The sequence below is a fragment of the Chiroxiphia lanceolata genome, chromosome 2 (assembly GCF_009829145.1).
Source record: "Chiroxiphia lanceolata isolate bChiLan1 chromosome 2, bChiLan1.pri, whole genome shotgun sequence".
In the NCBI taxonomy this organism is placed as follows: Eukaryota; Metazoa; Chordata; class Aves; order Passeriformes; family Pipridae; genus Chiroxiphia; species Chiroxiphia lanceolata.
The window spans coordinates 14,890,264-14,914,176 of NC_045638.1; the positions used below are offsets into that span (position 1 = coordinate 14,890,264).

Sequence of the window (23,913 nt, forward strand, 5' to 3'; positions counted from 1 at the left end):
TTTATTGAGATATTAACAGAACCTCACAGCAGATCAGATGCAGTAGTTGTAAATACCATGTAGGTATTTTGCATTTCCCACAGGATGACACACTAGCAGGATAAAACAAACATTTCTGACAGCTTCATTTCAAGAAAATGCCATCAAAATCTTTGAAAGGGATCGCCTAAATCATTATGGAACAGTTCGGTGTTGTTTAGTGATTGTTCTGTATTAATTGAAGATCATGGATAGAAGCCTTTCCCCCCAAAATTATCATTTTGCTCACCTCCTAACAGACAGCCAGTTCTTTGAATATGGTGTACAAGGAAAGGAGCCTGTATTTCAAAGGCTTTTGAAAAGTAGTCTATTATGTTTTACTTGATCTTTAATGCCTTTAGTGAGAATTAGTACACTGGTAATAAGTGTTCCTTTCTACAGGCATTACTCAGAAGTTCATGCAGAAATATATGGTTATTTGTCAATGTAAGGGGATGTCCATTTTCATGCATTCATTTATTACAAAATGAAGATTGATAGATGGAAAATATAAAAGCTGTTTGTCTAATTCTGCAGCAAACTCCAGCATAACAGCCTAAACATAATATAGACATTTATCTTTTATTCACAGAGCAAAATAACTCCAAGGCAGCTGCTTCCTGTCTTGATCAACTGCAGCATTTTAGGTAAGAACAAATCAAATCTGCTTCCCCTGGTGCTTAACTGGGAACAACTCTTTCAATTCTGAGTTAAACAAGCACAAGCATCTCTGCTGTCCAACATGCCATTGGTCCTCAACAGCCAACTAGCACACGTTTGCAAGCAAAATGTAGTCTATAGCAAAGGGAAAGCATTAACCACAGGTAAGGTCAAAAAGGTTTCCAGGCCTGAACATACAGTATTAACAATACTTACATTTTCTGTTGTTCCAGTAATTACATGGAGACCATCATATGTTGACTTAATGTACATACCCTAAGAAAAAGACATCATGGGAAAGAATTTTTAAAGTGTTTCACAAACCATCACCATCCAAACAAAATTTGCATATCTCTAAAAGAATCCCTCTTTTCTTTTTGCTTTCTTTAAGATTTGTGGATTTTAACACATGCCATGAGGAATTTGTCTCTAATAGGAGAGTGCTTTTTGATACACTTCAAGAGGAACCACCCAAATTATTTTGGCCCTAATTAGCAATAGGAAACTAAAACTTTTGCCACAGTTGTGTCCATAAATACTTCCCAGTTTTTTCAATACACTCCTTCAACTACAAATATAACAACACCTGATTACAAAAATCCCCAAAATTACAAATTGCCTTAGTATGACCAATACTTCCATTTTGCTTTGAAAACTAGATTGGGATTTAAAAGATCTGGAGTCTACAGTAGGCAACACTACAAATGTAACTTTCAAACTGCAAATGACCGCTCGGAATTGTGCCTGCAAAATGGCTGCAAGATTTTCTCACAGCCCCACTCATCTCAGCGGACAGTTCAGCTATAAAACTCAATGATGCAAACTTAAACATCAACTTTGTTAGCTATCCCAATTCTTTCAAAAAATATGAAGAAGGAGGGATAGCTTATGAACAGACAGCAGTTCCTGCATGGGTAGTCTAAGACAGTGTCTCAAATACGGTTTTTCATCAAGCCTTAATTCAAACATTTTAACATCATCCACTATGATACCGAGAGAAGGAAAAAGTAGACATAATTGACAGACACTGAGCATTCAACAACTTCTGAATAATCTCCTTTCCCCCAACCACTTCATGAAAGCAGGTAAACATCCTCTCCGTAGACTTTTTCTCCTTTTAATTACGGTGCCACAAAGAAATCTGTTCCTACCTGAGGAACAGAGTGCACTTACTAGTGAATATGTATGGTTAAGAGGCAAAGAGGATGTATCAGGTTGGACTAACCTGATTTGGGACTAGAACTCACAGACATTTTGGTAGCAGAAACAAGGGAGTACACCTCACTTAACAAAGTGGATAATATCCCCAGTAAAAAAAGCAGGGACTTTATGAGTTTCTCGGGATAGGGGGCTCAAAAGTAAACTCAAATTCTGTTCTGCACTATTACATAGTGGTAATGGCATCAAACCCAGTTGTCATGTTCAGCTGCCACAGCTCAAAGGCAACATATCAAGAATCTGATCATCTAGGTAACAAATCAAGCTCATTACTACACAGTCAGAAACCCCTAACATCGTCCTTAAACTTCCAGCATCTCTATGTACCTTCAGTAATTTGTCCATCGGTTGGCTCCATCATGCAGTTTCCACTTTATCTCAAATATAGAATGGCTTTTTCATACATTTATCCTCACAACACCCCTGTGAGGTAGGGAGACACTAATATACACACATCTTACAGAAAGTGTAAGGAGCCACAAAAGAGGCTGAGATATGTTGGTACCTGTTATTTAGCACACATACCTGTCCTCAAACCACCAACAATCAGGGCCTAAATCCCTCTCAGGATCCAGATCTAAGTGACTGGGCCATACATCCTGCAACATGGCAAGAGCTAAAATCACAGTGACCATGGTGACAGGAACATTGAGTCAGGTCCCCACAGAGAGCAATTTCTGAAGAAATTAGTGAGTTACTGCTTTTAACTTTAAACATCAGGGTGAAAGCTGAGGATACAGTCTCACACTTAATGGTTATGCAGTGTTTAGTTTTGTGCAAAGCATTATTCCAAAGGATAGTAATGTCATCCAAGTGTGCTATCACAGTGAAGTGCAATTCACATCCAATCTAGTCTTTTCCACAAATTTAAAAGACTTTGAGAAAAGAGGAAAAAGAACTTTTGCAGAATGCTCTTTAAAGGCTAAGATTAAGACTTTGCACACATTAAGAGGTAAGAAAGAAGTTGAAAAAAACCCCATCTCAGATTGTGTTTTGTGCACATGTGTAAAATTAATAAATGTTACATTAGTACCATGTCACATTAATTTTGCAAGAGCAAGAATTAATAATTCTTGTTATAGAGCAACTTTTAAATGAGGAGAGGTAACATTTTGCAACAGAAAACTGAGCCCCTTTTAGCCACGTTCCTCCACTCCTCCTTTTAAGTGAACAATATACGGGAAATGGTACAGAGAAGAGAATGTTTCTGGTTTCAATTGTTTTATCTGGAATGGAAATAAGAATTACAAGTTTCCCCCTCTCTGCCTCCTTGTGGCTGCACAACATCAACAGTACTTTTAGGAATCAAGAATACAGGGGAGATCAGTGTGCACTGTTCATTTGTACTGAAACATTGTTAGATATGCATCTTAGGTATTCAAAGATAATGCCATGGTCTCTAAGAATTTACAAGAATCAGTTACATCAAATGGAAGGAAAGGTAATTCAGTTTATATGACTAAAATAACCAACCAAAGTAACCAACCTAATAATCAGGAATAAATGTATGTCTGGATTAAAGAACAGGTAAGCCATACCTAATTAAATGTGAGATTATTCTGATCAGTTATGGGTAGAACTCTAATTTCAAACTGAACATTACATTTTATCTCGGTGATTCAGTTAAGGGTTGGAAAAGAGACCTTGTGACTTTTTCTTTTTTTCTTCCTTTCTTTGTTTTTGCCTTTTTTTTATAACAGTGAAAACAGAATGTGATATACTTCTAAAATATTTTATGCAATGCTGGATAGAAAAGAAAAGAACATACTAATTCCATTTTATCACACACGTTTTTACTTTCAGTGACACTATTTTAATGGAGCCCTCAAAAGATGCACATGCCTCTTTAACCCCAAACAGCTCACACAGTCCTGTTCATAATTATTTCCCAGCTTCTCCAGTATTTCAACCAAAAAAAAATTTAGGAGAAATATTAGGAATAGTAGTACATTGGATTCCTGGAAAGGGAATCAGCAGTGCACCTTTAATCAGCTGCCATACCCTGTTGTATCTATGACTTGTATTTTATTAGTGATTTTTTTAGATGACAGGTGTCTTTTGTGTTTGCTTCAACAGGTAAAAAGGAACTCTGATCAATCACACTCATGTTCTGGTGGATTTACCTTTGCATTTCTGAATCTAGTAAGCTTGAACACACACCACAGTACCTTACCTGACTGGGATTAAAGTGATTATATGAACATGAAAAAATTGAAATTCAAGATTAACCGTTGCTACAGTTCTCTGATATTCTGCCCTATAATAAAATAAAGATAAAATAGGAAGTGACTTGCAGAAAAAATACCCAAGGAAAACTTGGCTTCCTGCTTTTTGTCTTAATACACTCACTGTTTTCAATCAAGCAGCAATATTTTTAAGTTTGTTTCATGGGAAAAGATACTACCTAAGCTAGTCAGTTTTGTCTCTTTGTAGAACATCAGTAGAGTAAAAACACACAAAATTAAATTCTGCTTACTAATACAGAGGAAACAACTTTGAAGCCCTCAAATTAAAATAAATAAGGGAAAAAAAAGGAAAAAAAAAGAGGGGATCACACATGGGAGCAGGCTGGTGATTGCAAAGCTAACCATATTAGTCCATTTTCTGTTTTTTTTAAATAACTTTCTACCCTGAAAACTCTTTTTACCCTTACAGCCCACAGTGGCTATGCAGTATCTCTTCCTCCAGCAACACTCCCTGGAGAACACATGAATGCATCCAGTCACATAACCACACCTGGGAAAGAGACCAGGGATGGAGGTGGGGGGGGAAAGGGGAAGGAAAACCAGAACACCAATCCCAAAACAGATCCATAACATTGCTTTGCCCAGTACATAAGAGGTTCCCCACATCACAACATTTTCTGCTTGACAGGTTTACTTGCTTGACAAGTTATTTAGTCATAGATGGTAGCTAGTTTTAATATCTATAAGACATGGTAAACAACATTTACACATTCCTTCTGCTTTCAGGTATTGGTCTGACAATTTACATTTACCTCTGACAAATACTTACGTTTCCACAAGAAAAGATCGAACACAGTGAAGGAACCATTTGTGCTTATTAAAACATTCTGATAGTGCTCCAATCTTTTTTAAGTTGTAAAAACTTCAACCATTTTCTTAATTCCATTGTATATTTACCATGTGTTTAGGGAAACACATTGTTTTCCAAACTTTTAATTTCCTTCTCTTCTTCTTTCCTTTTCCTCTCCCAGATTTACTTTAGCTTCTTAGCTATTGAATTTGAGGCATGTTAGATATTCTGTTTATGATAGGTGACAAAAAAATCTTCCCAGTTAGCAGCCATCCTTGTCTTTTTCCTTCTGCTTGAAGCCTTTCTGTCCTCATAGAACATTTTATTTAGTGCTTGGTAGAGCCAGCACAGAACTGTCATGCAGGTCAAAAATCTATAGGAAAGTTGATCATATTTCCACCTCCATAATTGCACAAATCCTGGAAGGTCCAGAAGTTATCGAGCTTCACATTCATCCAAGTGCTTGTGATGTGCAGAGAATATTCTCACCTCCAAGCTCCACCATAAATTCTTACACTGACACACTTAGCACTCAATAGGGCAGTACTGATATGCATTTACTGTATCTTAATTGAAAGCTGTTAGTTTAAAAAAACAAAGAAACAAAAGCCAAACAACCCAAAAGCATATAAAGCACCAAGAAAACTGTGACAAAGGTGATCTGTTAACAAGATTGGCACTGATACAAAGAGAAAGGTTATGATATTCACCCTTCTCGTGCAAACAGACTTTCCTTGGTGCCTGCTCTGGAGAGCTCACAATCTACAGGAGACGGCACAATGCAGAGGCAACAGAATAGTGGAATATTGGCAAGGATGAAGGGAAAAAATATGACTGTGTCAAAACAGCATTGTATCCTTCTCAGGCTTGTATACTGCATGACTGCTATCTTCCTTTTCAGAAAAAAATACATATAATTATTTTTCTGACAATGACACAATAATCCTCAGTCAGCATCAAGACCCTGTTGAGTTGGTTCACAAACACAGTAAAAGAAAAAACCCTGCCTGAAGACCTTCCAGTTTAAACAGACAAGACAGACAGAGGGTGTAAAACAGAGGCACAAAGAAGGAAAGAGATTCTCTGATCAGCTACCCAGCAGGAACAGACCCATGAAACACATTCTTATTTACAAAAAAACCATTCAACATTTTTCAGTCAGTAATGGTTAACATCAACCAACACAAAGACTTAAATGAGGGGAAAACACCACAACAAAATAGTCACAAAGAAAAAAAATTAAAGTTCAGATATAAATGGACAGAACTCATAAAAAGGCGATCAAGAGAAAGGGGAAGAAAATTTCCTAATTACAGTAGAAGATAGGATTTTAAAAGGTTGACTGCAGTGAAGTGATATAAGAGCTAAAATTACAGGAGTAAGGGCAGGGAAAAGAGGGAGGGGAGAATCCATGAAAAGCTGATATCCTGAAGGACAACTTTGAAATGGATTCAGAGATAAAAAAGAAAGCTAGTGGAGGAAGGGAAAACAAATTGCAGACTAAAACAAAGGATAGGGCAATATTTACTCATCCAAGTGTTTGAGATTGTTCTCATATTTTAATAGTGATTTTCCAAAAGAATGAAAATTAATTTAGTGTACAATTGTTCTAAATACCTTGGTATACCAGATTTGTCAAAAAAATAAATCAAACCAAAACCCAGCAACAACCGACCCACAAACCAAAATATTCTCCAAAAGTACAAAGTCCAGACAAATTTAAAAACATGCTACAAAGAGTACAGTTCTTCAAGAAGATTCAAGAAAATGGAATGAGAATAAGTTTGGGCAGAAGTTACAAAAGCTCTTTCTTAGGCAAAAAAATGTTTAACGGCAGTCTGATCACCTTCTACTCTACCTTCAAAAATTATGGGAAGAGATATTATAAGTGACGTAAAGTCATACAGCTAGAATTGTTATCAGTGGGCTTTTTCCATGCAGTGGGTGTTGGATTACTTGAGCAAACAAAAGATCAATGGTCAGCTCTTTAAAAACAAACACAGGATGGCTGCACTGAGAGCCTTTACAAGAACCTGATTAAGAATGCAGAGCTCTTGCAATAAAATTCAATGAGTTACTTATCAGGAGGGCTATAGAGCCCTTGAATAACATAAAATAGCTTTATAACCCAGAGATACTATGAAACATTTTCCAGAATTTGACAGATTTTGTTCACAAGCCCACACAAACTTCTTGGTTGAGTTGATCTTAGTAATTTAAATCCCTTCAGACTTAAAGATCCTAGAACAATCTGAACCACTTTCCAGAAGCTGGTATAAATGGCAAGAACTTCTTACTCATTTCTCCCTGTTCACCAAACTCTTTGCATACTTCAGTCAGCTTTACAAAATACATCCCTGGTGGCCCAGCTGCATGAGAAACCAAACTAGCATGGGTAATCAAACTATTTTCAAGCTTTAAAACAGGAAAGGCTAAAATGTCCTATTTCTTTCCATATATTCAACTGATTTTTAAAAAATCACTTTCTCATCCTGGATGGTGGGTTTGATTAACTGCGTACTTCTTACCAGCCCTTCACTTGGCTTGATGTTTGTAAGCTGGATCACTTCGAGGTGGGCAGACTGAGAAACCAGTGGGTCAGAAGAGAGCGAGATTATGTGATCACAGACTCCAGAGAGAGTTTTACACTGGTAAAGAAAAAAGAAAAGAAAATGTCACAATAAGCACTGCAAACTATTTGCATATCAACATACAATTGAAACCATCATGTTTTGCAAGTATGTACAAGGCAGACAAAAATAAGGAGGTGAGGAAAAGGCCTCAGTGAGCAGTGCAATACAAAATACATTTTCTGTGATGACCTCGAACTAACACAGCGCCAGAACAGGAAAGAATAAGAGGTAAATGCTTTTGCATCTGAGTAGAGAGAAATAGGGACTGTGGGAGCTGCTCTCACGCATTCTCTGGGCTGTGATTGAGCACAGGGGGAGCTGAGCTCCAACCTCCGCCCTTCCCACACCTTTTGCAAAGACAGTAAGTGCCCCAAACCCCACTAATTTCCATTAAATATGCAGAAGTTCAGCACAGATGAAAATCAGGCTCTTAATTATGCCAGGCAACTCCCATTAACTCTGAAGTTTATTCTACACTAATAAAACATGCTAATTGTCTTTGGACTGGATTTCTCATGTTCTACAGCTGCCAAGCATGATTTACTATTGCAGATATGAAGATTACAACAAATCACCACTACAGGATGGGATAACTCTTATACCAGTTATCGCTGGCAGCCTCTTTGCAGCAAGACAGAAAAAGTTTCTAAAAAGGCCGGAACTGTCAAATTGGTACTGTTTATCTCCTGATCTCTCACTCCCTGAAAACCCTCTTCTCATGAGGAAGAAAAGCTGTGAGGTTTTCTTATCTTTCTCTCATATTTTTATAAGAAAGATCTTCGAGAGTTTGAAAGTTTTCCATGAAGTCCTCTTTCAGCAACTTTAAATCAATTCTCTGTTTAGATTTCCAGATACAATTTTGTCAGCAAATTCAGGGATTAGAACATTCTTCTGGTCCCAAAACTGCAGGTCTCTCCAAAATCAATTAAGAACCAGCTTAACTGCTCTCAAATTCAAAAGATGAAACCTAATCAGTCTCCTCAAAATACTGAAACACAACTGCACACAACTGCTGCACCAGCCAATCTTCCAAGACTGCAAAGTATAGTTGTTACAGCAAAAAATATCTACTACAATGTTATGGAAAAATAATATAAAACTGGATATAGCCTCCCTGCCAAATCACCATTATAACTCCAAATGACAATCTACAAATATCTTATGTAAAATAAGAAAATAAAAAAATTTAAGTTATAAAAGAAAAAAAGAATAAATCCAAATACAGTGAAATCTTAATCTCGTTACATTTGAGGACACTGTGGTTTTCTCCTCTTCAAATTATTTACAAACAGTTAAAAGTTTAGGTTTGTATATAGATCACTTGTTTTGTTGAGAAATAATGTTTCAGGATGGAAAAAACAAACCAGAATCAAATGGAAAATATAATAAAATTTTTATTACCAATATGACCTTCTTCCAGAAAAAATACTACTTTCAAGCATAGCCACACACACCACCCCTTCTGCTTTGTCATGATGCAGAATCATTACTGAATAAAAGAAGTCAAGAAATATATAAAATGAGGTCAAGAATATTTTGTGTTTTACCTGAAATAGGAAGAAGTAAAAAAGTGAACTTTATGGAAATTTGGGTTTCTTTTAATGGCTTTTGGATACACAAAAATTGTGTTGACCTGACATTTTTAAAACATAAAAACTATATAAAATTCCATAATAAAAATTAAAAATTAGATTTCTGTTTGTTTGGCTTTTTTTAACACAGTGTTGGCATGCTATTTGAATTTTCATACCTCTTATAATTGCACTGACAATTATTGAAAAATTGTTTAAAAAAAATTACAAAGCACTCAGCTCTCCATATGCAAAGTGAAGAGACCTACATTATAAATTACTCTCTGCAGACGAAAACAGATATAACTTTAGGCTTGTATTCACCCACCTATTCTTCCTATTAATCTCCTCTAAAACTCCTAAATTTATGGAGTTCTTAGCAGTTTCAGAGAAACTTTTGCTTGTAGCGAACTATTTTTTTTCCTCCTATTTTTCAACTGTTGCATTTCAGAGAGATGCCAAAATGGACAGACAAGGAGAGTTCCTACCACCCAACACAAGGTATGTCAGTCACAGACATGGCTCCTCATTAAAAGAAAAGTCCTCAGCTGCCTTGACAGAGGATGGGGAAAGGTGAGGAGCTCGGCAAGTCTAGGATGTGGCACAGAACAGAAGCCTAAGCTGAGCTGCTCCCTGGAGCAGCTGCTCTCCCTCTGCCTCTCCATAAGAGGGGTACAGCATACACTGCACAGCAAGTCTGTGGAGATCAGCATTCCAATACTGTTATATTGGTTGCAATTCTAAAACAAGGTGGTGTGAATGTTCCCCAAGAGGAGCTCTGGTAATACTGGATGTCAAAATCACCAAGCTGCTAGGATAAAAAATCTCCCATATGCTTCAATGCATTTCTAAAAAATTATTGTGTTTTGGGTCTTGCAGCTTCCTTAGATATTCACACTGCAGTCCAACAGCAGGTTATCATACCCATTCTAAGCAGAATAAATGGGCCACAGCAAAGTCTCTAGAAAAGACCTTACGCCTACAGGATGCATTTTCAGATTAAGGCTTCAAATTCTATGACCTTTCCAAAATGTAAATGCTCTTTCAACATGTGGGGATGCATACACAACTACCTTCCTAGAAATTATACGTAGGGCAAAACTGCTGCATTACCACAAAATATTTTCCACTTCATGAGTGCCCAGAACTCACCACAGTGAAGACAAAAGTTTAAGACAGATAACTTCTAAAGCTTGATTAAATGTTATCAGGTTTATTATCGTGTATGAGTATCAGAGGTGACTGGGAACAGCAAAAGAAAACAGAAAGTACAAAAAAAAAACCCAACTAACTAAAGTTCTTGAATTACTTCTCTCAGTTTCTGACCAACAGAACTAGCTATATTTCTTCTAACAGAGCACTAGTGGGCCGGAGTGATTCAGTAAGACAACATGCCATAACTAACTGCACCCGTAAAGAGAGCTGCTCAAGAAACAGCCGCTCTGGATAATGAGACCCAATCACAGAATCATCTGCTTAGTAATTATGGAATAGTTCTGTCCAGCAAATTCATTTAATTGAAAAATGTTTTCTTTGTGTGTCCTTTGCTTTGGAGGGGAAAAGATGTTTCCTGTAGGAGGATTATGAATTTAAGATCCACTGCTATTGCACAGCAAATTGGCATATTCACTTTGCCTGGACTTCCAAGGAATGACTAACTAATTTGGTTTTAATTAAACTGCTCTTCTAATTTCAGAATACTAAGCATTTTATTTCAGTTTTCTTGTTCTGGCATAGTTTCAAGACTTTGGGAACAAAAAGTAATTTTTTTAAACTAGGAGCCTGGGTGCTGCCCAACCATCCAAAACTTGCAGTTGCTATGAGAAAATAACAACTCCTTTACCTTCTTCTGAAAGCATGAGAAGCCTGCTTGTGTTACATACTTACCGAATCTTACAAGTTTCCCTATAAACTATTGGACACTTAAATATTTTTGGTTAAATATTTCTTGGTTAAAGAGTTGAACTGTAAGCAGGATCAAGAATCTATTGGGCTTATGCTAAAGGCAGAGACTGTCATGAACTCTGAACTTGTCCAGAGCCAGGATAGCAAGAAGCCCACTCTTACACAGCAGATATTCCCTCCCCCCTGCAAAGAGAGGGTACACAGGCTCTCACTGGAAACACGTCCAGAGGCTGACACAGGCAAAATAATGCATTTTTCCTTGCCTTTACTCTCAGGAACATCTCATTCACAGTTTGTGGGGTTTTGTTTGAGGTTTTTTGGGGGGATGGGTATGTCTGTTGAGGATGGGAGAAGGAGGAAGTGGGAAATTCAGGCCCAGGAATATATCAGAGCTTGGATGGCTCTGGGACATTTTCATAGGGTACAGCTGTGTCAGTTTACACCAGCTTTTAACTAGAGGCTCTGAATGCAGTTACCATCCAGTGCCTTGCCTGTGCCTAGCACAGAAGCAATGTCAATTTAATGGAGACAATATGCTATTGCACTTAGAAAGTTCCCACATAAACCACCTGTGATTTCCCTATGCTCCTCTTCCTACATAGTTCCTACCAAGGCTCATCAGGTTCAGCCCGTATTCACTCAAGCAACAACCTTGCCTAAATTTAAAGTTATGTTCTATGTAACTTTACTTCTAGCTTGACTAAATTTTCCCTAAACACCCCAGACTTCACTGGAGCTTTCATCCCAGCACGTGCAAATCCAATTTGAGAAATTATATAGGTGAGATAAATCCAGGGGGTTTAATATTAATTTTTAAAATGATTAATTATAAAAAAAAATTATTATTTTATTTTATGGGAAAAATGGACTGATATAATACTTTGCATGTAGGCTACTCAATTAATTTGAATAGAAGAAATGCTACTCATTTTGTTCCGAAAAATTGATGAACACATAATTATTCAGGACAAGTTGTATCATAGAAGTGTATTTTAGTGCCAGTAAAATCAGATGGTAGTACTATCTTCTCACCTTTTCTCTCTAATGGTAGAGTACCTTTGGATACTTTCTAAAACTATACTTCTGTTTATGAAAACATTGTTAATGAGATCAGGTTCCTTTATCTTTTTTAACTGCTGACTGCCTGCTGCAATGCAGTGTTAGTTACAGTAAGAAGCCACAGGAAGCTGAGGACCCACTAGCTCCCACAAAAATCAGCAGGCATTAAAAATCCCCAGCCTTCCTCAAGCTGCACTCAGCTTCCAGTGTGCAAGGTAGCTGAACAAAGGGAAAGAATTTGTCCACACTAGAAAAAAAGCAAGTTACAAATTATTAACTGAGAGAAATCAACAGATTATTACATTTTCTCCTTTTGTTGCACAGTCCCTGTTCTCACTATAAGCCTTCTAGCAACAACTTCAGTTCTCTTTTACAGTAACTCTCTATTCAAGTGACACACTTGTAATTGCAGATTGAAGCTACACCACAGTCTTTATGTGCAAAGTTAAATGATTCAAAGGAGCACAAAAATATCACCACACAGCACCTAGTTGTTTGGTAGAAATTCAAAGGGAAACATTATCTTTTCCCCAGTAGGCAAGTACTTTATGCCCTACAGCATTACCTACAGGTAATACTTAGTTTCTATCTGTATTTTTGGATCATGGGGTACCAATTTCTAACAGCTTTTCCATAATTATTCCTTCTTTCAGCCAGAGGGATAAGGACCTAAAGGTCACTAAATTAGATTTCTATCTGTTCCAATTCTCTGTGGCTACTTCAATATGTCCTGGGAAAACATCTGTCTTCTGCAGCAGAGTGCAAGTACCTGAGGACATGGTTTTCCCCCAAACTCTCTCTCTGTTTGATTCAGGCAGCTCTATGGTCACTAAGTGTTTCTGATCAAGCAAACAGACTTGTTTGTCCCTGTCCTTAATTTTACCCAGGTTAGTGACCAAGCTTAAATCTATCTTGCCAAGTATTTCAATACTGAAGCATCCTGGCTGAAACACATTCCCAGGGCTGAGAGCAACAACAGTACCAGCCTCCCTCATCAAGTTCCTCACCTATGCCATTTGAATGAGGGAAAGGATATCAATAAGACATATGGATGTTCAAGGCTAAAAGTATGCAAAAACATCCGGGCACTGTTAACTTTAAGCTGTTTGGGAAAAAAAAAGAAGCAGCTCTGCTAGTTACAGCTGTTTGAGAAAATGAAGTCTAATCAGAATGCTTAATCCAAAACAAATAATTATTAATAAAGTAAATTTAGTCCAAAACATTGTTTGTATTGTATGGAATACATCAATGACTCCAGCAATATTAAAACCAAGTGGGCCTGAACTGCCATTTTTACATATATGAAGTTTAAACTGTGAACTACATCTTATTTTGGATGCAAAAGGAGAGGCTTCTATTAGAATGAAGCTTGCTTGGTTTAATTTGCAAGGTATAGACTCCTGAAAAAAAGAAGGTGATTACTTTTTCATTTTTCTTTTTTTCTTTTATAAGACTGTAAAAATGATACCTTTGACAATGTATTTTTAGTCCTTTATAGTTCTATAACAAATATTCAAATATAGTGGGCAGGAGCAAATTACTGTCACTGTGGTTTCAACAAGGCTGTTACCAAAAGAACATTCTGATCCATTGCTTGTTCTTTTCTCTTTCAACTTAGTAATTCTTTTTAAATTTAAATAGCTCATTTGTTTTTCAAAAAACTTCTTAATATTAGCTTCACTCTGCAGATTCACTTTCTACCATTTCCCAACTCAATAAAACTGCATTTTCATTTTGCAGGAAATGCAGCCCAATTTTAAAAGAGTGAAATTCCTTAGGAAAACATTCTCTTTTTTTATGGAATTAAACTAAAATACTTAAAAGAAAGACTATTAAAATTTTTCAGTTAAAACTTATTATAAATCTGACTAGAGTCTGGTTTCGACTTTCTATAATTAGTCCTTCTTGCTTTGTGCTCCTTTAATACTTTATTGCTTCATATGGATTAATCTGTACTGGATATTTCCATCACATACAGCCCTGAACAGCTGGATGGAACCAATTCTTCAAATATTTTAAAGCTCCATTTACACTTTTGCAATGATTAACTTATAATTCCCCAGATAAGCAGAACTGACAACCTTTTAAGCTGAGCAGTTTTACAAACATTTTACCATCTTAAGCTAAATCAATACAAAGATTCTAAATATAAACTAGCAAGAGCAGACTAATTTTCAGTTTTGAAGTAAATACTACACCTGTGGCTTATCTTTTCATATTTAGGCTCAGTGTATTTTAAAACCTGTTCTTCTAAAATTAATATTTTCTATAGCCATCTACTTCTGTTGGTGTTATTTTGTGGTACAATTTACTTTCTGGTTATATCAACAAATTGTTATTATTTAACTATTTATTTATTACACTGCTTACTGAGCAAAATCTAATCTGGAGAAAACATACTGAGAAATGAAGTGGCAGAAATATGAAGCACTTCTCTGTATCCATGCATATTTCAGAAATATCAATATTTTAATGAGCAAAACCCAATACATTATTCGCGTGTGGTTTTACGCTTCTTATTCCACAGAAACCAAGTGTTTCTGTGAATAAAGTCACAGGGAAAAATAATCAAAACTTTAAGAAATATAGTTGTCTTTAAAATAATTGTTTCAACACTCCTACAATCCTGGGGCAAAAAATTGTAGAAGAGACATTTTTTCCCCAGACACATTTTGGAACTCCATTTAGAAGAAATAAACAAGTTTAAGTAGGTAATTTCTTCTTAAAACTTTGTAATTCTTCAATTAGACCTTTTTCCTTTAGATACATTCTATGTGTTTACTTGAATAACAGAGATTAGTTTAATACTTAACCTAATACTATGAGTGGCAATCAAAACGCTTTTCTAAAAAACTCGAAATTGCTTGGAACAAACAAAAATATTTCTTTCTGGAATATAAGCTGAAGCTATAGAGGTCCGTCTCCACAGAACACCATTTCTTAAAATGTATCAGTGATACCCAGAGAGCTAACATGGGAATACATGAATTGACGTTAAAACATACTATCTATGCACAAGGTGATTCAGCAATCTCCACATGAACACCCACACTGCCACTTCTGAAGGAAAGAGGGCATTCATCTGCTTTTCAAAAGAAACTACTGCCTTTAGAATACGAACACCTGAACTATTTTTTGGCCCTACCTAATTAAAGCAAACCAATCAGTCATTTATTTGAGGATCTTGCTTTTGGCAAGGGACGTTGCCTACTTCACCATGCTTTAGAAGAAGATATGAAGACTCAGTGACAGGTAAACTTTGGAGGTTTCCACGTTTGCACTTCAATAGTGGAAGAATGGTCTCACAACCCCCTCTGTGCCCACTGCATCTTCTTGCTCTCCAACTTGGAACTAAGTAGGCTCGCTCCAGGGGAAACAGGGCAGCATTCCCACAGAAGATGTGTGCTTACAGAGCTCCAGCCCTTAACAACAGCACAACAGGCCAAAATAACGCTTTTCACCATGTGAAAAATGAAGATGTTCAACCCAGAACACAAGTTCAACATAAAGTAAACCACCGGACCACAAACAGGTAATGTGGACAAAAATCTACTACTTTGATCCAACAGTCTGCTCCTACCCTATTTTTTAATCTACTGCTAGATTGCTCCCCCCAGATTGTCTAATGGGCTAAACCCACAACACATTTTTCTGTCTTCCAAGGAGAGAAGTTAGAGGGAATTGTGACTGCTTTCAATTCCAATTTATCATCAACTTTTTCAGCTGCATGTGTAAAATACTACCTTTCAAATTTGAAATACGATGTCAAATCCTGTCTTTTACTTATTTAGTCATAGATTTACCTCTTTCACTAATTGCTTTTGATCAGCTTTCAGTTTCCTCAAAATTGTCTGTTGAAGCCTGTATTAACTCTAAACACTGCCTTAACAGTCCTTTCTGCTGATTTGTAAAATTTATATACTGTATATAGCAGATGTCAGAACTCTCATCTCTTATAGCAGATAACAAACATGTTTTGGAAACCAGGCTATATATAATGATTTCAAACTTATAGCACTTTAACCTCTGCCAAGATTATGTAATTAAAAACCTCCTTACTTAAATACTTGTAGAGATTGGCCTAGCATAGATGAGCTCAATAAATTTGCTAATTCATTGTGTTCCACAGCTGAAAACATGTCAGTGAAACTTAAAAATACAAGGAGACTTATTATATCCACATCACTGTGAAACCAAAGTATCAAAAGCTTATAGAACTCAGCCTGTCAAGCCTTTGATATGGGAGCAACAGGAAAAAAAAAAAGGGGGGAAAAAAAGTACTGCAAAATTTACTGGGAAGTTCACCTTTTAAAATAAAGAAATGCAGTATTTTCTTCCTTAAGATCTATAATAAGACCAGCATAATATGAAAATGTGAAATATAGTGAATAAATTAAGCCAACTCATTATTCACTCTGAGAGATATTATCTTCATTTCTAACTTTTAGAAACAAGATCTGGGTTAACTTAATACTCACTAAAGCTCAGCCACAACATGAAACAGAAATTAATATCTAAAACTCAGACGCAGTTTTTAGACAAACCCTTGCAAAGTTCCTGGCTTCTCATATGACAGGTTTGTAACATCATGACCTATTCACAAGCAGTTCTATACATTCACTCAGTCATATTCAGACTAGTTCATTATCACACTGGCACTGCATACAAAAAGTATGAACCACACAGCTCTAAAATTCTATGTGGTCTATACAAATACATTTTTTAACAGAAATCCAAACACTACTTACCACATGAAGAATTTTATTCTCTGTTTCATATACTGTGCAATCCTGAAAAAAGTAAAGCAGAAAAGGTAGGTTAAGTTGGTCCAATCATTCCCCCTTCCTTGATTTATCATTAAAAAGAATTCAACTGAATTGAAAAGTCCTTAGGATGAAATGAAATATTTCAAAGACTTGGACAGAATTAAAAGATTCATGTAACCAAAGTGTGAAGCCACCACAGAAAGGCAATACTGGTCAATGTTTATATCTATTCCCTAGTTCTTGTTGCTTCATTCCTTGAGGCAGATAGCGCTCTTTCTCCACTTTACATCCTTTTGGCACATACCAGCTAGTCCCATGTATACCAGACAAGTGCCTTCAACCAGTCACCCCTGCCCATGGATAAAAATTACCTGTTTGTAGTGGTAACACTGAAAAACAGAGATACCAGCAATAGTCTGAAATGACTAAGAAAGGAAACTAAGATGAACAATTCTTGCTGAGCTGAACTGACATGTTTGCACATGTTGATTGTTTATAACATAGCATGACATGGGAGGGAGGAGAAATGCCAAATAAAACACACAGGAAACTTGAGGCAGACCCTCTTGTTACACCCAGCCTGCTGGGGACTGTATGTACATTCTTGTCACCTTATGTAGCGTTTGAGGCAGGTTCTATAGGCAAGACTAACAGACGGGAGTCTGGGACTGTGAAAGTTTTTCTGACAGGCCAAAATCTCAGTGAATATAAAGAAATGGAGTTAGCAAGGCAGAGAGTACATGAAAGACAACCATCATTGGTGAAAAAAACACTCTTTTTTAAGAGTAACATTACGATAATTAGTGCAAGCTCTGTTTAGAACAGATGCTTTATGTCCTATCTAATAAACCACAAGAAAAATGGGACTAAGTTTTCATGTTTAAAGTCTCGTTTTAAAATCAGTTTATCATGCTAGAAAAAGAACTTTTTTTATATGCAACTGTTTTAAAAAGAATGAACTTTTAATCCCTGAAACACTTCCAGTGTTACTCAGGCAAGAAAAGCCAATGTGTTCTTAAGCTTTATATAAAGCAACCCATGCAGAAGTAGCAGGTTGATCAGGGAGCATTTTCCTAATAACAGCTGTTGGCATTCAGGAAACATTTGTTAGTAAGTATAGCCAGAAAGAAAATCTAACACATTTAATTATATTCAGACATCAATGAAGTATTTGCAATCTTAGTAGCAAAACACACATTTCATTGTTATATGTGGGAGGGCATGTAACATTTTCAATCTGGATACATCTATTTTCTGCATGGTTTCTTATGAATCATTTTGCAAAAATAGCAGGAAGAGATTGCAACATTTATATTGAAGAACAAAAAAAAGTGCTTTTAAGCAGACATAATTATTTCACTGGTAATAAGAAGAATTTACTATAAGTTTAAATATTCAGCTTAGAGAGGATACTGTCCTTAGAGAGGATACTGAGAAGTTTCACTACTAAAGGAAGAAGGATTCTGGGTTCTCAAATACTCTATGTGTTTATTACAAACAAGAAAACAGTGAATAACAGAGAAATACTGCTAAATCCTTGAAATTAATCTCTTCCATGATCATGAAAAAAGCTATATATGCTTATTTTCAGCAAACCAGGAGTATATATATATAAAATATTCAAATATTTCTGAATCCACAAAAAACAGTAAAACAAGTGGAAAACTTCTCAGGTATCCAGTCTGTGAACAGGTTCACCCTTAACTTTTCAACATATAATTCCCTACAAATTCAGGGTCTGGGAAGAGGAACTGCTAAATGAGTTCATCACATAGCAGACAGCAGACTGTTGATATTACATCTTCATATTCAGGTAAGAGAAAAAATAACAGTTCTGTAAACCACAAAAGACAGAAAAACTGGAGAAGAGCGAATGCAATGTTTCGGTAAAAAAAACACAAACAATTCCAAAATATATTTTTTTCCATACATGACTGATATCCAACTAAACATAATTTAAGCATGAACTCAGGGAAACATGCAGGAATGTAAAGAGCCATAGACCAGAGCAGCCCTGAAGTCTAGGATTCAAAGAAACCTAGGAAAAGGTCACCAAGCTGATCCCTGCAGCTCATTTCAACTTCCTGCAGCCATCCTTAGAGATGAGGGCTGAGGCTGCTTCTGAACAGCCCCAAGAGCAAAAGCCACAAGTCACTTTCTGTCATAGGTAACAGCTCATTTCCCTTTGGCTGCCTTGTGCTTTATCTTTAAGCAAGTGCTGAAGATAACTGTGCCCACCCTCTGCAAACATTCCTTAGGTGGCATGGTAAGCTGAATGTAAATTACTGGGGGCCTTTACCATTTACAGTTATTACTTTTTCATACCCATTTTAATTCAACTAAAAAAGCTTAAAGCACTTGAGAACTATGAAAAGTCTCTAATTAGGCAATTAGAAATAAGCTTTTATTCTTAGCAGCATACCACCCACACCTGGAAAATGCCTCTTCTTTCCATACAAGCCTATATCTTACTCCTGAAAGATTTTCTTAAATATCTGTTTAACTACAGTATCAAAACATTGCAATTAAGGTAAGAAACAGATCATATGCAAGTTTAACATTAACTTTTTTCTACTTCAGAAAAGCAAGAACACACATAAAAATCTGCAACCAAGCTTTACTCCTACACGAGATAAAAATTTGCTGTTCACTTAGTTAAACAATACTGTGATTATCTCTGAACTGAAATACACTATTACAGCAAGGACGAGATATATTACTTTTACCTGTTTATTCTCTGAAGTTTAGTATATACATTCACTCCCATACTATAACTGAGGCTAGGCTATATGATCTTCTTCTAACCAACCAAATAAAGCTTCAGCTGAAACAGTATAATGTTATTTTCTAAATGTGGATTATTTTCTAGAAGATTAATGACACAGATTGTTAATAAAGCAACAAAAGAAGTGTTAATTTACATTTCCTGAAGACAGTCAAATAGTGGCCATAAGCAGTTTGAGAGAGAAAAATGGGACAGTGTCATCCACAAAAAGAGGGACACAAAAGGGAAACATGAGAGAACAAGTTTATTGCTAATATCAGATTTTCATAGTCACTCTCTCCAGCTCTGTCTCATGCATAAAGAATGGCAAAAGTGACCTTTGTGGAGACAGCTGGAACTAGGCTAAAATCCCAAAAAAAGGGAAACATGAGGTCCAAAACTGGAAATAAAAAGAAAAGCAGTAAGGGAGAAAAATAAGAAGAGCAAGAATAAACCACACAAATCAGGGAGAGGATTCTTCCGCATTTTCAATCCCGGTATTGTTTTAAAATCTAATTTTAAGACTACCAGGCAAGGTAGCAAGACCTACACTACACTGCAGCTGAGAGGCATCACTTGTTTCTTCCAGAAACTCTGACCTTCATAGCCACAATTCTGCATTATTTCTACAAAAAAAATTGTGAGTTTTATCTGCACAGATCCTACCATAATGTCATAAGACATAATTACTAAGCACATTTAAATTAAACCCATCGAATTAGACAGCACTGGCTTGTGGCAATGCTGCAAAATGTACATGTATCACTGTGGCCTACCCCAGACATGGCTAGAACAAACCACATGTGAAATATAAAATACAAATATCTGTGGACTTCTTTTCAAAAGCAGTATTTATGACGGTATATTTTTCCATTTTCTTTTAGTTCTACCCTCACTATTATTACCTTCTTTTTCAACATTTGTCTTCGTGTGTCATAGAAGTGGGGAATGGAGTCAGCTAATTACACTAGCACTTTTCCTATCCTTTGTTTTCTTTGCACCCAAGTCAATTAAATCTTAACTCAAAATGTGAAGTACTGAGATACAGAAGACCTGCCAACTCATCCTACTGCTCACGTATCCCACAGGTAAAAAAATGTTCATGCAGTTCTCTAGCACTGTAACTATGGGATAACTATTCAGCAGAAAACACTTCTATTTTTGCATACATATGATCTGGTGTACAAGTTCAAGTTGGCAACCTGTCAAATTACCTATTGCAATTACCTATCAAACACGCCTCTCAGGATACTTGCAGGCTATACTCTCAAAACATACCATCATTATTACCACTACTACTACTATTATTATTATTATTCATGGGTTTGCCACATATTCTAGGCAGCTGCTGCACTGCACTCTTGGCAGTCCTTAAGTTCCTGCCAACACCATAATTTAACTTCAGAATAAAATTATGCTAGTTAAAAAAATAAAATACATACACACAAATAGTTAATGGATAAGAAATTGAGAGAAATGCAGAAATACGTGCATTATTTCTTTCAGCAACATTTCAGCATTTCTACTAATCCTTAGATCAGAATGCTCAGGAGACAGCATGGACTTCTTTCACTGTAATTTTTTGTTCAGCAGAATGCTTTAGGTGCTCATGTATATGTAATCTATTTTTTCTTACAAGGCAAGGCAATTTCTTAGGCAGAACTGATACAGAAGCAGGTTATATGATTTTCAGCAACAAACCCCATATCTCCCAATTCTCAGGTAACATGTTAGCCAAAAAATGTCCTTTATAAATTCATATGATAGTGGCATTGCCCAGAAGCAGGTTGTGTGATGGAGTAAACTGGAGCAACTTGTAAAGAACAAGAGCTTGCCATGAGATTATTCATTCTCCAGGCAGCTTTCAAGTCACTTCTGGTGGAACTTCTTCCCTGTTTTTTTTCATTTATTTTCCTCTGCAGTCCAACTGAACTTAGATGAAGGCAATTGACATGTATGTACTTGTGTATATTGCACTGGGTTTTTTCTAGCATTTTTCAGATAAAAATGTAGGCAATTGTGTTAGGAACACCATTTTAAAAGTGGTAGTAAAATCACCTGGGAAATGCATCTTTCATGAGCAACTCCACTCATCTTCCATGTCTAGTTTCAAGAGGGCACCAGCTAGATTTTATGTACTGCTTAAAAACAGATGTCTGATAGAACTGCTGTCACCATTGTTTTTAAAGTCATGCAAAATGTTCTAGACTATGTAACTCCAGTACTCTATTTGTAACAAAAATAATGAATTACATGATTGCTAAAAGAGGGTTCAGACTCTCATGCATTGCCAAACCTTTGGCATAAAAATCTCTCTCGAGCAATGTAGCCATTGGTTGGAATTAAACCAAGCTATCCTTTAAATCCCTTTGCTTCTCAAACTGAGTAAAACTGTAACTGAATCCCTTAATAGCAGTATAAGTCAAATGGATGATCTGTCGGTCTTGCTACTTAGCAACAATAAAAAAAAATTAACTTGAGAATGCTCAGACATAACTCCCAGCCCCTTCAGACTTGGTACCACACCATGAAAAATAAGTCGTTTTGGCTTCAAGGAGCCTACTCTGAGCGTGTTCAAGTGTCACTAGCTCTAGGGAACTTATGCCATTGGCTCTAGAAAGGCTCATTTGGTTTGAATTCTGCCCAATTCAGTACTATGAAGAGAGCCACAAGACTGAGGTTTGCTGGAATTGTCACAGAGTTCTCACAGAAGTTCTCAAAAACAATGATGACAAAGTCTAAAGCTTTGCCAACACATGAAGAAGGCAATAGTCTTATAACTTCCAATATATGTTGATTTATTATTACTCTTCATTGCTTTTCTTGGACCAAGCCACTGGTACAAGGGTAAGACAGGTTGAGTTCATTTAGTCTTTCACTAAAATTAGAAAATACATAGAAAATACCTCTAATACAGCTGATGGCAGGAAAAAACAATGGCAGCTTTAAAATAATAAACTTGATTGATATCGTAGAATGGTTTGGGTTGGAAGGGATCTTAAAGATCATCTAGTCCCAATACCACTGCCATGAGCAGGGTGCCACCCACCAGGCCAGGTTGCTCAAAGCCCCATCCAACCTGGCCTTGAACACTTGCAAGGATGGGGCATCCACAACTCCTCTGGGCAACCTGTTCCAGTGTCTCATGACCCACACAGTGAAAAATTTTTTCCTTATATGTAATCTAAACCTGCTCTCCCTCAGCTTAAAACTATTACCCCTTGTCCTATCCCCACACGCCCTTGTAAAAATTCTCTCTTCATCTCTCTTATAGTTCCCTTTAGGTACTGAAAGGCAGCTATAAGGTCTCCATGGAGCCTTCTCTTCTCCAGGTTGAACAGCCCCAACTCACTCACCTCTCTCATAGGAGAGGTGCTCCAGTCTTCTGATCATCTTCGTGGACTTTCTCCACCAGGTCCACATCCTTCTTACATGGGGGCCCCAGCGCTGGATGCAGCCCTGCAGGTGGGGTCTCATGAGAGGGGCGAATCACCTCCCTCAATCTGCTGGTCACACTGCTTTTGAAGCAGGCCAGGATATGGTTGGCTATGACAAAATGCTGCGTTCTATATTTCATGATGATTAAAAAACTGATGGACACCATGGAACCCTGCTCAGACTGTGACTTACAAGTATGTCTGGATAATCACTGCAATAGTAGAACACAAATTGGCAAAATATACAGCTCTGTTCAATCCCCTCCCCTCCAACTCCCTTTACAAAACCAAAAAACTCTTAAATACCCCAAAAGCTACAGAAGTTGGCAAGTAGGTAATGTTCTCTTCTGGCAACATGCAAAGAAATAAGAGCAGGACACAGAGGTTTCCTGAGGCTTAAAATCTTAGATTTTAAGAGGTCTAGCAGGTCTTTGGATACCGAAGGTATGGCTTTAGGGACACTGACAATTACATGTTTGGAACAGAGGGAGGGAAAAAGGAAATACTTTTTTCCTGTCTTTTACCTAAAATGCAATAGCAAGCTCCCCTAAGCTATACAACATCCAGTGCTTGCACAGACAATCCTTGGCTACTGCCATACAAAATTAATTTTTAAAATTACACAGATGTTGTTACTACACTGTATTTCTAAGTAACCATCCCAAAATATGCTGTTTCCACGACTTTCTTTCCACTGAGCTGCTCCAAAAGTCTCCCATCATGGCTGTTCTGACTGCCACAGTCCCAGGGAGCTCTATCCTCAGCTCTCCCCTTTTCCACAACCTCTTCCCTGTTGCTCAGCAGCCTCCTAAAATCATGCTGCTTTAATTATCATCTCTGTGCAGA

At 36.8% G+C, this 23,913-nt stretch overlaps 1 protein-coding gene across 6 annotated transcripts in view; it reads right to left on the reverse strand.

Annotated features, from left to right (window-relative positions):
• Positions 1-23,913, reverse strand: part of CNKSR2 (connector enhancer of kinase suppressor of Ras 2) — a 207,560-nt gene that overhangs the window by 114,405 nt on the left and 69,242 nt on the right. For 5 of the 6 annotated variants that reach the window (XM_032680902.1, XM_032680900.1, XM_032680898.1 and 2 more), the window contains exons 5-7: positions 16,849-16,890; positions 7,461-7,580; positions 895-954 (exon numbers count right to left, since the gene is read on the reverse strand). In XM_032680902.1, coding sequence (XP_032536793.1) covers positions 895-954; positions 7,461-7,580; positions 16,849-16,890 — 222 coding nt within the window. The remainder of the gene's footprint in view (positions 1-894; positions 955-7,460; positions 7,581-16,848; positions 16,891-23,913) is intronic. The other variant, XM_032680899.1, reaches the window with a different exon arrangement.